The 15,162-nt window shown below is 29.4% G+C and overlaps 2 protein-coding genes across 2 annotated transcripts in view; one reads left to right on the top strand and one right to left on the bottom strand.

The window, feature by feature from the left end:
• LOC143201885 (pancreatic triacylglycerol lipase) overlaps nucleotides 1-10,129 on the top strand; it is a 33,288-nt gene extending 23,159 nt beyond the window's left edge. Inside the window, exons 2-6 of the mRNA XM_076413064.1 lie at nucleotides 3,328-3,579; nucleotides 4,295-4,588; nucleotides 7,947-8,129; nucleotides 8,609-8,759; nucleotides 9,307-10,129. Coding sequence (XP_076269179.1) covers nucleotides 3,328-3,579; nucleotides 4,295-4,588; nucleotides 7,947-8,129; nucleotides 8,609-8,759; nucleotides 9,307-9,382 — 956 coding nt within the window. The 3' untranslated portion in view covers nucleotides 9,383-10,129. The remainder of the gene's footprint in view (nucleotides 1-3,327; nucleotides 3,580-4,294; nucleotides 4,589-7,946; nucleotides 8,130-8,608; nucleotides 8,760-9,306) is intronic.
• LOC143201900 (uncharacterized) overlaps nucleotides 1-15,162 on the bottom strand; it is a 63,793-nt gene that overhangs the window by 42,455 nt on the left and 6,176 nt on the right. The window lies entirely within an intron of this gene.

The following is a 15,162-nucleotide window of genomic DNA, read 5'->3' as shown; positions in this document are numbered from 1 at the left end:
TTCACCAAGAAAATGCATCGTGTCACATGTCAGTGAAAGCGATGACAAAAATCCATGAATTGTGGTTCGAGTTGCTTCCTCATCCACCGTATTCTCCAGATCTGACCCTCAGCGATTATTTCCTGTTGTCAGATTTCAAAAAATGATGGCTGGGAAGAAATTTTCGTCGAATGAAGAGGTAATCGCCGAAACTGAGGCTTATTTTGAATCAAAGGACAAATTGTACTACAAAAATGGTATCGAAGAATTGGAGGGTCGCTATAAGCAGTATATCACCATGGAAGGGAATTATGTTCAATAAAAATAACTAATTTTGCCAAAAAAATGTGTTTTACTACGGTAGGTCAGGGACTTTTCAATTGACCTGTTATTTCCGCTTACGTTCGTTTAACATCATTGTTGACAGACTAATATAATGTATTATATTAACTTCCAAACGATAGGAGTCACTATATAATTAGTCCGTTAAAAACAACTTTTATTATTTACAAAACAAGTAAACAGTAAAAAGAATTTCAGTAAAAAGAAAATGGCATATGTATTAAAAAGATTGTCATCGAAGTTGACAGCGGGCTGAGAAATTAATTTAAAGTGATCAAAAATAAATCGTTCTACAAAAAATTAGAGTTGGTATTAATGCGTCTCCTGATTACAGATTTATTAATGAATAAAAATCGAATGAAGGGATATTGTAACCACAAATGAGTATCATCATTTACAAAATATTCTTGACTTGGATAGTACGTAAGTTATTTAATATTCATCATTATACGATACGTTATATGATACATAACAAAGTAAACAAGATAGAGTATAAGATCGATTAAGTCTACAACTTTGGTTTAATTAAATTTGCTTTGTAGCGAAATCTGATTAGCATTGTAATTAAACTCGAACTATTAGAATAATTTGTCAATATTTTATTAAAATCAGATAATATTATATTATTTGTTATGATTTGAATTGTTGTTTGTGTTGTTGAATATATTTTATACATTTGAAAAGACCAATATGTTCAATTCTTCGAAAATTTTGGTGAATTTATAGTGATGACTGTTTAAGTGAACGACGGTATCAGGAATTTTCGTTCTTAAATATGACCCTCACCATTCAGTGTTGAAAGGCCAAATGAGTTATAAACTGTTGCAAGGATCGCATTAACGACAAAATTTTAATTTTTTTTATAACATCTTTATTAGATACGCTTAGTACAATCTTAATTTACAATTAATTTATTACTACTTTCCCTATGTACTTGAATTAATTAACAAGCATGACGAGTGCGAGAAAATACATTAGTATGTATTCTTCAATTATAAAATTATAATTATTTATTAATTATTAACTTATAGTTATAGTTTACACTAAATGTATACACTTTATATAAGTTCGTATGGTTTTGTTCGCTTCAATCTCCTGACATCCTGCGCGCTGTCCAGCAGTTGTATTGCTTCCACGTTAGTATGATTTAGTAATCTTCTTTCGTGTTTCAAGACGAAATCTTGGATAACTTCGCAAATCCATTTGATTTCCAGGTCATCGTGCAGTTCTTCATTGGTTACATAGCGATAGGCATTGGTAATCAATCGAAGAACCTTGTTTTGACAGCGTTGTATGACTAGTTTATTTGAATTTTTAGTGGCCATACTTGCATCCCATAGGTCCAAATTGGCTTTATAATTGTATTATAGATCAACCTCTTTGATTTTAGATCAAGTTGAGAGTATCTTCCGACTAACCAGTATAGTTATTTTATTTTGGTTTTAATGTATTTTGCTTTTTGTCTAACGTGATGCTAAAATTTTAATGAGATTAGAAAAACATTGTTCATTCACGAGCTGCTCAAACCTGAAAAAACAATTAAGTTTTGATGCATACACCATATAGCTCGGATTGCAAAAGGGACTTCAAGCCTTATAAAAATCACTTGGTTCAATTTCCAGAAATATCATAACTGCAGTAACGGAATTATGATTTTACCAGAAAATCAAAAGGTCAAAAAAAGAACGTTAGTGAGCTTTGTGTGTTTCTCTCCGCGTTTAGTTCTGAAAAGAATCTTTAATATTCTGATCATTCCATTGATTAGTATTCGAAATTTAAATTGCTTTGAAAAATATGAAGAAACTGAAAACACTTTTTTCCTAACCCATTGTTAGGTGTAATTATAATATTTCATATATAATATGGCAATTATATATGGAAGTTATTTCCAGTTTACATATGTTTTAATATATTTATTATATAAACAGAAAGATATAATTATAACTAAGAATAAATGTGTAATAAAGTTCTATTTATTAGAAACGTATACAAATGGAACATTTTTTCTGATTTTCTAACACGACAAAAAGTGATTCGTTATTTTATCACATTATCGTTATAACCATTCCGTTCAGGTTTCCACGAATTAAGTTAACTAATTACCTGTGAGTAAGCTTTACACTTTTAGAAAATATCTAGTAACAATTTAACTAATATACAATTTTTCATGGGCCCTATGTTCTTTGATGCTTTTTTCAAATTTACATGGAACTATAATTATTATTAGAACATATTTAATTAAACTAATTTAATTGGTAAAGTAATAGCTCGATAAGGTTTGAAATAACGACCTTGCGTGATACTAGTTCAAAAAAACCTCCAGCCCAACCTCGACGACGAGTCTGGTGCCGTGCTCTCTCATATTTTCCTGCCATTGGAAAACTCCGATCACGAAAAGTTTGGCGTTGGGATAATAAACAGCAAAGCTTTCAAATATTTTGAACCAATACTAGATTTATTAAGTGTATGTTAAAATTCGATCGAGTTTTCAATATTTCCTCCACTTTCAATATTGCATGATGAAATTTACGGTCATATTACATTCGCAGCTAAATAAATAATCTGTTACATATTTAAAATTCTAATTTTATATTGCAACTGTACTCATGCTGAAAGCAAAGGATATGATAAAAGATTTTAACAAATGTCATGAAAATTATTTTTGCCGAAAAAGTCAAACGGATTTATGAAGAAAAATTACCAAGTCGATATTAACGCCAAAATAATTACAGAAAATATCGCTATTGAAATTCTTTTATTATTAACTTTATTTAATTATTAAATTATTTTATTATTATTAAGTGAGTTTTAAATATCTTTTTAATTCCGATTTTTGTTTGTTTTTTGGTATTTTTTTCGATTAAGTAAATTAACATAATTGCTTCTAAAAGCAGTGCTGAAAATAATGCGTGCCGTTACTGGCAATGCAATATTGTTTAATTGAATGTTATTGAAATATGAACGTTTAAAATTTGATTGAATAATAATTACAAAATATTTTTTCAGGTGAGAATGAACTCAAGTTTTCAACAATACCCCGCGGAAATTGTAAGAACTGTTGCCCTATAAATATTGACCGTGACGTTAGATTCGTGCTTTACACTAAAAATGGACCTACGGAAGGAGTGCCGATTCGACCGCTCGACGAAGTAGGAGCTGCCAAAAGAGCGGGGGTGGATCCAAATTTGAAAACCGTTATTTACATACATGGTTTTTCAGAAACATCCCCCGGTGCGAGTGGTTCAGAGATTGTTAATGGTAATTTTTATTCTACATACATCGTAGGTTCTTATTAAACGTATTTAAAAATGATAATTATTAAAATTTGTTAATACTTTAATAATACGGGCCAACTAAAACCTTTAAAGCTTTTTGAAAATCCGGTAAAACGAATATTCAAAAAAATAATTCTCATATTTTCGTGGAACTAATGAAAATAGAATAGAAAATGTTTTTGTCTCAAAAGCTCCTTTTTGTAGAACTTCTACAATGCCATTCCCGTTCATCATCTCTCATTCACCCAATATAACGTAAATTTCAAAATTAAGTAAAAACTCTAACGTTTTCGATCAATGTCAAAAATATAATGTTGTTGCTGTAGCAATATATAGACCTTCCAATAAAACAGCAACTGCACGTCATAGATGTCATAGATGACTCGGAACATGTAATGGAATTAGTCTACAAAATTTTTCAAAACATTAGTGATAATAATTAAAAGTTACATACCAAATTAATGGGACAACATTACGACGCGCTGACGTCATAAATTTGGATGATGTGCATTGGCTATTTTATTGAATACTCTAGAGCTTCTAATATTCCGTTCAACATTAAGTTTTGACAGTAAATCAGTAGCAAGTAGCGACAATAAAGTTGCTGAAAATAAAATTTATATAATTTTAAATTTTGCTAATTAAAATACATAAAGTAAATATTGAACATACAGTAATAATACAATTCTTAATTTCAGCTTATCTTAACAGACCTGATGATTACAATATAATTCTTGTTGACTGGACCGAATTATCCGTATTTCCTTGGTATCGACCTGCCGTTCAAAACGTCAAACTGGTGGGACAACTGTTATATAATTTCATTAAGATATTTCATAAAAGTGGTGAGATGCCCGTTCAGAATCTTCACGTTATTGGATTTAGTTTGGGCTGTCATGTTGCGTCAATGGCTGGAAAAAATCTCCAAGGCGATATTAGAATTCCAAGAATAACGGCGCTGGATCCAGCGTATCCGGAATTTCCTGTACAAGGTAATATTATTATTTATTTTTATTAATTGTCGAAGGTATTCCCTTTTACTCTCGTGGTTTTTTTTTGTTGTTGAAAATATTTTTGAAGGGCTGAAAGTGATATCCACAGGCGGTTCCAATAAAATATGTTCATCATAGATTTCAATAATAATACGACTTTTTGTAACAGTTCTCTACATAAAATAATAACCGAATAGAATTATCCGCAAATATATTTTGTTAAAAGTAAAATTTAACATATCTAGAGCAGCAAAAAAGCTCTTGTTGTAAGACAAACGAAAAATATTTTGTAAGAAACGAAAATGACTCTTGAAGAACTAAATTTAATTTCTGGTAGTATATACATGATATTTTAAGCTGACTTTCTTTGAAATTAATCCATCTCGCCGCGCTTATTGATATATTTAGTAATAATACCTTTATATTGTACTAAGGCAGTCAAAACATTAATGAAAAAGAAAGAAATTCAATTATTTCAACATCGAAGCAACATCTGTTGATATATAATATTTCTGTTACATGAAAATTATTTTCACACTGCCTATGGTATCTAAATATACTCAGTACGCCTGAATTTCCTATATTTTTGTATAGTAGTCTATGCAATTTGGATATCAAATGTATGTACAAAAATATTTTATACAACATATTTTAACGACCAACTAACTGATTGCTTTTCCACAGCACCCTCATATGCCGCTGCACCGGCTTTTGGATTCGCTGTTTTAACATATCAAATATGCAAATTAGCTATTGTTACACGTAATTTATTAAAAAAAGAGTGGAGCCATGTTTTGTAAAACTGATTATTAACACTGATTCTTTTTCCTATTGGTATCGTGTTTGAATATACTAACTAATAACGTAATTTGAAAGCATAATACAATTTTCTTTGAAAGCTCTTCCACACAACTTTCCTTTTCCCTATTTATGCTTTACGTGGAGATACGTCTCGATGAAAGTAAAAGCGTTAGCTGTTTCTCGGGCTCCCTCAGGACTCCAATCAACAAACAATATCCCCGGAAATGGTCTAAATTTAGAATAGTCTTGTTATGCAACGCCATCAATTTGGTAGCCAAATTCGATGTAAATCGGGCGTATTTCCGAAATTTGATGAAAACTTCCGTGGTGTTCAGAACATCTGAATTGCTGAGAATACCGATAATTATCTGGGTGCTGTGAATATTTAATTAAGCAACTGAATACATCTTTTTATAAGTATCGACTGATGGGGATTAGGCGTTATCTCATTTATCTGATGTTATCATTATTATTGGAAAATATATATTTTATTATGATCAATAGGTTATCAATTTTTTAATTATCTTTACCTTATGATATGATGTCAATATATTTTTATCTATGGTAACCATTTTTATTGATATGATTACGTAATGATTCATAGACATAAATGGTGTATTGTTTAAATGAGACTGAGACTGTTTATTGATAGTATTTTAAATGTAAACACTTAAAAATTAATCTAGTTTTTATTATTTACACAGAAATATTCAAATCATCTTTCACTGGCTGATGTTATGGGGAACTAACTGCAAAGGAAACACTTTTATTAACTCTTAACTCTTTAACTCTTTAAGATTTTGTGATATGTAATAATTGTTTATTATTAATTACATCTTATATTAGATATGCTTAGTGCAGTTTTAATTTACAAATTAATTTATTACTGCTGTTCTGCTGTACTTGTATTAATATACAAGCAATGCGAGTACGGGATTAATACACCACTATTTATTTCCCAAAATAAATGAAAGAATGTAATAAATGAAAGTTTTCAAACGTTATACGAAAATTTAATTACTAAATTTACGTATACCCGTGGAATGTTGAAAAGGTGGATTTGTATTCTTTAAACACATCTAAACAAGATATTCTGCACAATTACATCCATATCGATGTAACCATATTGAAAAACTAATAAAAATATAGAATATAGAAAATATAAAATGTCACATAACGTTAAAACAAGACTTGATTGGTGTTTTTATCGTAATTTTTTATATTAATTATTTTTATATAAAGATTACAAAATTGTTTTCATGGACTACTGTTATCAAAAATAGTGAAACATAAAAATAATGTATTATAAGCTCCTTTCGCCAAAGTGTCGTTAAGAAATACTACTTGAATGTTTGCCTGAAGATATCGTTAAGAATTTAAAATTATATTATAATTATAATTTATAATTCTAGCTTTTCTCCATCATAATGGGTCTCCTCGCAGAAGCATTATTTCTCGCAATTTTTTCACCAAAAATTCAACTCATAATATTCCGTAATCACCCTATTGACTAGATTTAGCTACGCCGCACTGTCTGTACTATAAACTCAAAATACCACTTCGAAAATATCAACTTGTATCCATTGATGAGATTAAACCGAATCGAAGAAGACCTTAAAAGATGTTGTCGAAATGGAATTCAATACATTTTTCTTACAAGTATTTCTTTCCATCCAAGGATTATTTCTTGAAAGGCATGAAACAAATTCAAATTTGTCTCAAATGTATTTCTAATTTTTGATCGCCTATACATGATGATTACCGAACTTTGTCTTAGCGTTTACATGACACGAAAAACGTTATGTTGTCGCTTGAACTTAGCTATGATATTATTGCCAATCGACCAAACATTAAAAAAAACACGCATTTCTACTGTTTAGCAGTAGACATATTCGCGCTGAAGATACTATCGATTTCTGCTAATAGGTTAAATAAAAACCTGCCTGAAACATAATCCACGTATTAAAAATGATTAGGGAACATATATATTGGGATATTAAATCAATTTTGCATTAATATATTTTTTTGTATCTAACTGTCGGAAATGACATAGAGTATAATATATTACATTTTATTATTTGTAATTAACAATCGTATTTAAAGAAGATTATGCAAGCTGATTATGACAATCGTTTGTAATTAAAAGAGATCGCGAAATTAAATCCGAAACAAACGATCGCAAGACGGGAGTCAATCTAAAATTTAAAAGCTCCGAAATTGGAATTGAAAAAGGAAATCGAGGAAATTACGTAGCAAAAAGGCCGCCATACGAAAATCCAATAAAACGGGCGTTGGGGGGCCCGAAATCGATGCCGTCAAACGGTGGTAGTTGCCGTCGACATGACTAATGTTTGTGCCAGTTGTAAAAATATTGGTCGTCGCGTCGTTCAAATATTAAATAACCTTTCAACTGGTCCGCTTTTCCCAGGAGAAATTCTTTCTGGATTTATTCACATTTTTAATTGTTTTTAAGCGATGATCACTTATTCTTAACTGTGATAAAATATTTTAACTAAATCGGTAATTGTCAGTTACTTTGAGTTATTTGTTTTTCCAGATCGAGCAAAGAGACTAGCGAGCACAGACGCTGACTACATTGACGTCATTCATACGGACGGCGGGATCTTCGGCTACCCAGTTTCCATAGGACACGCCGATTTTTATCCCAACGGAGGCAAAGCACTCCAACCGGGTTGTCAACCTAGTTATTTGGTTCGTCAAAATATCGTGGAATTAGTTGGTAAATACATACCCTGATTGGAGACAAGTAAATTAGGCGTTAATGATAATGTGTAGCAGATATTTCGGGCCTAAAAATATAAAGAATATCTCTTGAATTCAAAAACCACAACAAAAATATTTAGACATACGAGACAGAGCATTAGACATATCATTATATATCTTAATTGCTCTAATTAGTTGTAATCACTTTTAAAGGCGTAAATATTTATCTTATTTAGCATATTTTATACATTTGCACTATGACACGATTAATTTTCCTCAACACTTTTCCATGTTAAAATAGTGATATCGAATTCGCCAGAATAATGTTTTATTTGAGCAACATTGTCAATTGACTCATTAGCGGGGAACAGATCGTTTGCTGATGAGAGCAACGGAATACTAAATTGCCCGAGTACCTTTTACAAAATGCTACGAATTATTGTCAACACTTAATATTGAACAACGTATTGAAATTGTTATTTGTTTAAATTTTAGTTGCTTGTAGTCATGTTAGAGCATGGCAACTATATGCTGAGTCCGTTATCAATCCCTCAGCGTTTCCCGCCACATATTGTGGGAACTGGACTGGTCCCGAAAAGGAATGCAATTTTACTATTGATGGATATATGGGCTTTGCAAGCAATCAGTATGTTTTACAACAATAGGTTGTTCAATAACTTTTGCTGTTTAACAAAAGATAACATCATTTTATTTCTCTAAAAACGGTATTACCTTGGAATGGTAATAGAATAAGTGCCAGGTTTTATACAGATTTTATTTTGGGGAATTTTATTCATTATTACAAATGAAACTCATATTTACTACTACAATACTGAATCAAAAAAAAAGGCCGAAAAATCTTATAGTGTCCACATAAGATCAGTTTATTATCGCAACCTATTGGAATACTTGGATATAGAGTATTTACTAGAAAATACTTGATTTACACCCTCTTACACCCTCTCACAATTAAATTAGAAATAGTTAATATTTTTGTAATATGCAGCATATTCGCTATATTTAGCGCTGCCCGAGTCCTGGCTATACTGGACCAAGTATGTAAGGAGATTATGTTGAATAATAAGATTTATTTTAGGTCATAAAATGGTGTTTTTGTATCGATGAATAAAACTTATTGAACAATCTGTATATGTATATGTTTTAATTTTTATTTTAACTTTGTGATTTTTCAGGGATATGAAAGGACAGTTCTTTCTTCGTACTGGACACCAAGCGCCATATGGTTTAACAGTTGGCGAACAACATTAAATATACGCAGTATTACTAAAATAATGAAATGCAATACAAATTAATTACACTCATAATTATATTTATCTTAATATTTATTTTAAACACTTAGTGTTGATACAACATGTATTAAAAATATAATATTTTCAGAATAAGTTTTAAAAAATAATTTAAATGGATTAAAGTTATGGAATTTAATTATTTATTGACTCGATTTAAGTTATTATTTTAGAATTAATTAAAACTAAGAAATATTGTCTAAAATAAAGGATGCCTCAAAATGTAATCAAGATTTGAACAAAATAGAAAACACAGTTATTGTGACCCCAACATGAGAGTGCATGACCTGAAAACTTTTCACATATAGTAAATTGTTTCACAGGTTGTACGGCACCATTTTGTTGAAATCACATGTCCTCAACATCGACATCATCCCATTTAGGCTAGTTTGGCTGGCAATGCTGCCAATACAAATGTCAATAGCAAATTTAAATCATATGTAGATTTTGGAACGACTTTATTGAATAATTAATTCGTATTAATAAAGTAGTTAAATATGTATGGTCTACTATCGAATTGTGTAATAGACTCAGTACTCAGCTTAGTACAAGAATATGTAAGTGATATTAGTTTTAATAAGTTATAATAATAAGCATAAGAGAATAATATGACAAAATATTTTGTGATACTATGGTATACATACCGTAATTTTATATTATATTTTTATATAAAATAAAAATTAAAGAATATATTAGTAAATAGTAATAATACTGTATCTTATTAATACCCTTCGTTAGCCACCCACCTTTTATTTCATAAAGTCTGACTATTGTAGTCTAGTTGTAGAGATCCGAAAGATGGTTCCTTAAATTTGATCATCGAATTTATCGAATTATGACATGGTGAATTGTATTAAAACAAATTTTGTTTCTTTAAAATCACTATAACCTTTGACGGGTTGTCTAAAGGCTAGGACTACAATCTTAGGTTTTTATAAGGTTATGATTGATGGCGATAACTTATTGACTGATGTGTTAAATAATAATTTCACTGTTTCCATGTTATTGTTATCATATTTCTTAAATAGCTATCCTCAGTCATTATTTTGATTTTAGCAGTTCATGCTTGATCATAGTCTTCTAATTTTCTATCCTTGTTTGCAATATTCCACATAAATTCTTACATTCTAATATAATAAATAATGAATTATTTGTAAGATGCGAAACGAATTAATTCCAACATCCTATAAACTATATATAGTTGTCACCAATAAAAATAACCCAGGAATATCAAATATTTTTCAGTAAGTTAGTTATTGATTACTGCTGGCATTACCATCCTATCGTTGTCGTGTTAGTTTCTAGTTCGTCATGCTATCAAACATGCTACAGAACTTCTTAAAATTGACTGACAAGTTTACGGCTTAATATTTTTCGTCGTATAAATGATAACTATTAAATAACTAGCGATCTGATTAAATAACACTTGCGTACTTAAAAAACGGTATCTTCTATGAAAGCAAAAAAAAGAGGATCATATTAAAAGTGAATCATTTTATACAGAGATCAACCAACAAGCATTGCTGGTGAAAAAATCTAATTAACCAAACTCCTAATCACTGGAGTATTGCCAATATTTTAAAAACATAACTCTTGCTTATATAATAAAGTCCAAAAATACATAGGATCCAGGTCAATATCCAATTGCCAACAAGTTGATCAGTTCTTGATTAATACTCAAGCCATATAGTCCTGCAGTGTAAACTATATCCTCGACAATGCTAAAAGCAATCAGATCGATCAAGGAGTGTGTAGTATCATACTGAACGCCATGTTACTTTTTTTCAACTTATTTGCATCCACTAGTATAATGAAAAGCTATGAAGAGATGACATCTCATTGGCAAAAACCGAATCGAATCTCAATGAATTGATTTGTCAGTCACACATAGCTAATGGAACCATTGTAAAATACCTGAAGAAGTTCTTCGCATTTTTAATTGTCCCAAACATTTTTAACAGCTTGCAAATAATAGATATTGGAAGTGCTCTCACACTTATATTAATTTGTAATTGGAGACTTTGAACATATATTACTACTCATTCACAATATACTTCAATATCCGTTAATAATATAATTAACGATATCTAGCCCACCCTTAAAATAAACTAAGATTTTCTCATTATATTTTCTCGAACAATTAGGCAATTGTGATGACTGTTAAACTTTAAATGGATATTCGATATTAATATGAAAATATAACGATTAATCAAGCTTTCAACCAAGCTATTCAATTAACGAATAATGTTTCCAGTATGCCAATCACCGCCATATGTTATTTTTCCCTCGACGTTTCCAATTTGCTTTATGATTAAATCATTCGCTAGTGTTAAAATATAATAATAGTTAAAATATAATTAAGTTACATTTTAGAATCATTTTGTTGTGTTATTATTTTATTCAGTCAATAATTATTGAGGTAGGAAATATAATTTCGATTATTTTTTCATGGTTTTCATAGCGAATTTGCAATAATGAATATAAATAGCATATCGGTTAACAAATTGTGTAACCCAGCTAGATAAGACTGGGTAAGAATGTCTTTTGAGATTATCTTATAACTTGGTCACTCGCCAGTCAATAGGTTTAATGCCAGAGATTGGAGAGACTAAAATCTATATACGTATATACTTCTTATTGCTTTCTCAGCGTCAGTCACGTGTTTTTATATATTCAATGTGAAAACCTTCCATTTTGATACCCTTTTAAACATATTCATATCTTTAACTAATTCTATTATAACTTCATCACTTGAGTGGTCATTTTATTAGCAATAAAAACACAAAAGCAATAAGAATAATTTAGTAATAAGAATATTAGTTCATCCATTATTTCATTCGTTGAGTGCAATTTAATTGCTAATGTGACAAAATTAAAAGTAACATTATTGCGTGCCGAATATTCAAAAACGCCCAACAAGGTGCGTTTGGAGTATTTTTGTATTTCTGTAGTCATAGGGAAACCGAACTAAATAATAGGCGTGAGACTAATAAACCCCACGAGCTTGAAACGTTTCGTTTTTGCGTATTTAATAGCGTAATTGCCTATACATTAATATAAATGTTGATGATATAATGAAAATGGATTAAAAAGAACAAATGATAAAGATCGATGGTTAAGAAAAGTTAATGGTTAACGAAGGTTCTATTCAAAATAATTCTGAATATTCGAATATCCAAAAATATATTTAACCTTGGTTGTTACGCCACTCTATATTTACTATTATAAATATTTTACAACTGAAATTTCACCTATCTGTCTTCCTTAGGTTATAAAAAATGTTTTTCACGTAAACTTCAATTTTGTACTAGTATGGCTCTTAACCAGCCTATGTGATATATTCTTGTCAGATTGGTATTATCACAGAATTAAAGATTTTTTTAAATAAACCTTTTCATTAACTAAACATCAATAATCGAGATTCGTAGAAAATAACGATTTTTCTATATTACAGCTTTTTGCATGCAAGTTGGTTGAAAGCTACAAGAAAAATGCAATCCAGAAGAGAAGCTGTGAGAAGAGACGAAAGTAGAGTGTGAAATAGTCATTCCTACATCCCAAAAATTAGAAACGTCAAAAAGCGAAAGTGTTAAAAAAAAATTAATTAATTAAGTTTCATTGAAAGTGAAATGGTTAAAAATATTTAATGAAATTTTGAGCATTTAAACAAAAAATAATTTAGTAGTTAAGTGTTTAAATAAACTTTTCAATTTTTAAATATGTCCAATAGGAAGCACTGATTTTTTTTATTAAAAACACCCTTTCAATGATTATTTTCATTATTTATATAATGCATGGTCCCGATAAGTAATGTTTATAGAGCGTAAAAAGCCCTTGAGGCTGATGGGTCTCTTATAAATATATCTTTAAGTTACATTGACTATATTTCATGTAAATATTCTATAAGAATATAGTTCATTGTAGTTCTTGTTAAAGCATAACTGGTTAAAAGCGATCTTAGTTGCTCATTATAAGATTGTGCACACGGAAAACCCAATTAATTTCAAGAATGAATGAATCGCGTCGCGTTAATCTCGGCGATTCACTGTTCGGAGATCGAGAAAATTAATTTCGATTTTAACCTGACAGCGTGAGCAGGATGAAATTGGAAAAGAAGATTAAAACTACGAAGTGGAGCGATACAGAAAAATAATTGATTTTGGGGTGTATCTTTTATTAGATTACATATTTAAATTTAGTATATTCTTCTTTAAATTTGTTTCTTAATTGCTTTATTATCTATTATTTATATAATAGCAAAAACCGAATAAATATATACTAATTTAAAATTTTAAATTACTTACTGAAATTTAAAATGTATTTAAAAGATACAATAAACAACGATCTCTACAATAAATGTGTTTGTTTTTAAATAATATCTAACCTGTGCTTTCTATTTGACTCTTAAATCTAGTATAAAGAAAACAGAAAAAAAAATTACATATAACACTGAACTGCTAAACTATGTTATTCTTTACGAAAAGTTAATCAACATAAATTAATTATAAATTAATTGAATATTTTTTCTTCAAAAAAAAATGACATTTCCTTTATAACAATCTCAAAATTTGTTTTAATAAAATCTATTGATTTGAATATAGATTTTTCATAATTTTTCCTGGAAACTAGAAGAGTGAGATGATGTATGACGATAAATATGAGAATCAATTAATCTAAGAGTAAAACAAATGTAACAAAATTAAATATATAAAAATATTGCTAATAAGATGAAAAGAAGATAATTAAAAGATGTACTAAAACCGTAAATGCGAATAAAAGCAAAAAGCAAAGATTAAAATTAATTTTAAAATATTTGTTATATCATTAAGAAATATACTTTAAATGCCTTAAAAAATATTTGCGAGAGGGCAGTATTTATAATAACAATTAAAATTTATTTATATTTGGCGTAGTCGACATAAGAAACTAGGATTCTGAGATTCTATCAAGATTCTTCTAGAAAACATTTTAACCTTATAATCGTAACACATACCAAATCCCACTCCATTTTCCATGTCAACTGTCGAGAAACTGGTAAAGTTAAGTTTACCATAAAACTCGGAGAATAATTCAGAAACCGACAGCGTGAAACTCAACTTTACGATCGTTTCTGTTCAAGAGGTTTTTTCTCCAGTTACGAACTAAAAGAGGTTTATATCATATTTAGTGCGGTTTGCGGGTAAAATACTAAGTTGATACAAGATGGAAATATATAGTACTAATACTTTGCGGAAACATTATCTTAATATTTTAACGTTAATACGTTTTAACGCGTTTTTAATGTTTTATTCCACTAATGCAACCTATTTCAATCATATGATTTACATTATAAAAATGCCCAACGGGCATATAGTGTAACTTATAGATGAATAATAAATCTGCTCTATGTCCAGTGGGTTTGAATCCCAAACTATTTATTTACCAAAATTCTGATAACTTTTGAGATTTCTGTTCAACTTTTTCACTTTTCAGTTTTTCTGTAAACCAAAATAAAATACGACGCGATACCACACTACACTACACATTTTAAGATTATTAGATTTTATAGATAAGATTTTATTATTATTAAAAACATCAAATGTATATTAAAGCTAAATTGAGCTTAATGAAACAATCTGTAAAAGTTTTGCATGAAAATGGTTAAAATTAAAATTGAAAAGATTTTCTTTTGATCTGGTTATATTAATGCTGGATTGCAACTTCGAAAGGAAAGGAAGATTGGATATCATATAAATAAGTGGT

The sequence above is a fragment of the Rhynchophorus ferrugineus genome, unplaced genomic scaffold (genome assembly GCF_030347505.1).
Source record: "Rhynchophorus ferrugineus isolate W39M unplaced genomic scaffold, kcgeb_rfMv2 rfM1, whole genome shotgun sequence".
Taxonomy (NCBI): Eukaryota; Metazoa; Arthropoda; class Insecta; order Coleoptera; family Curculionidae; genus Rhynchophorus; species Rhynchophorus ferrugineus.
Note: the sequence above shows the minus strand (reverse complement) of the source record. Positions and strands in the feature narration are given on the sequence as shown.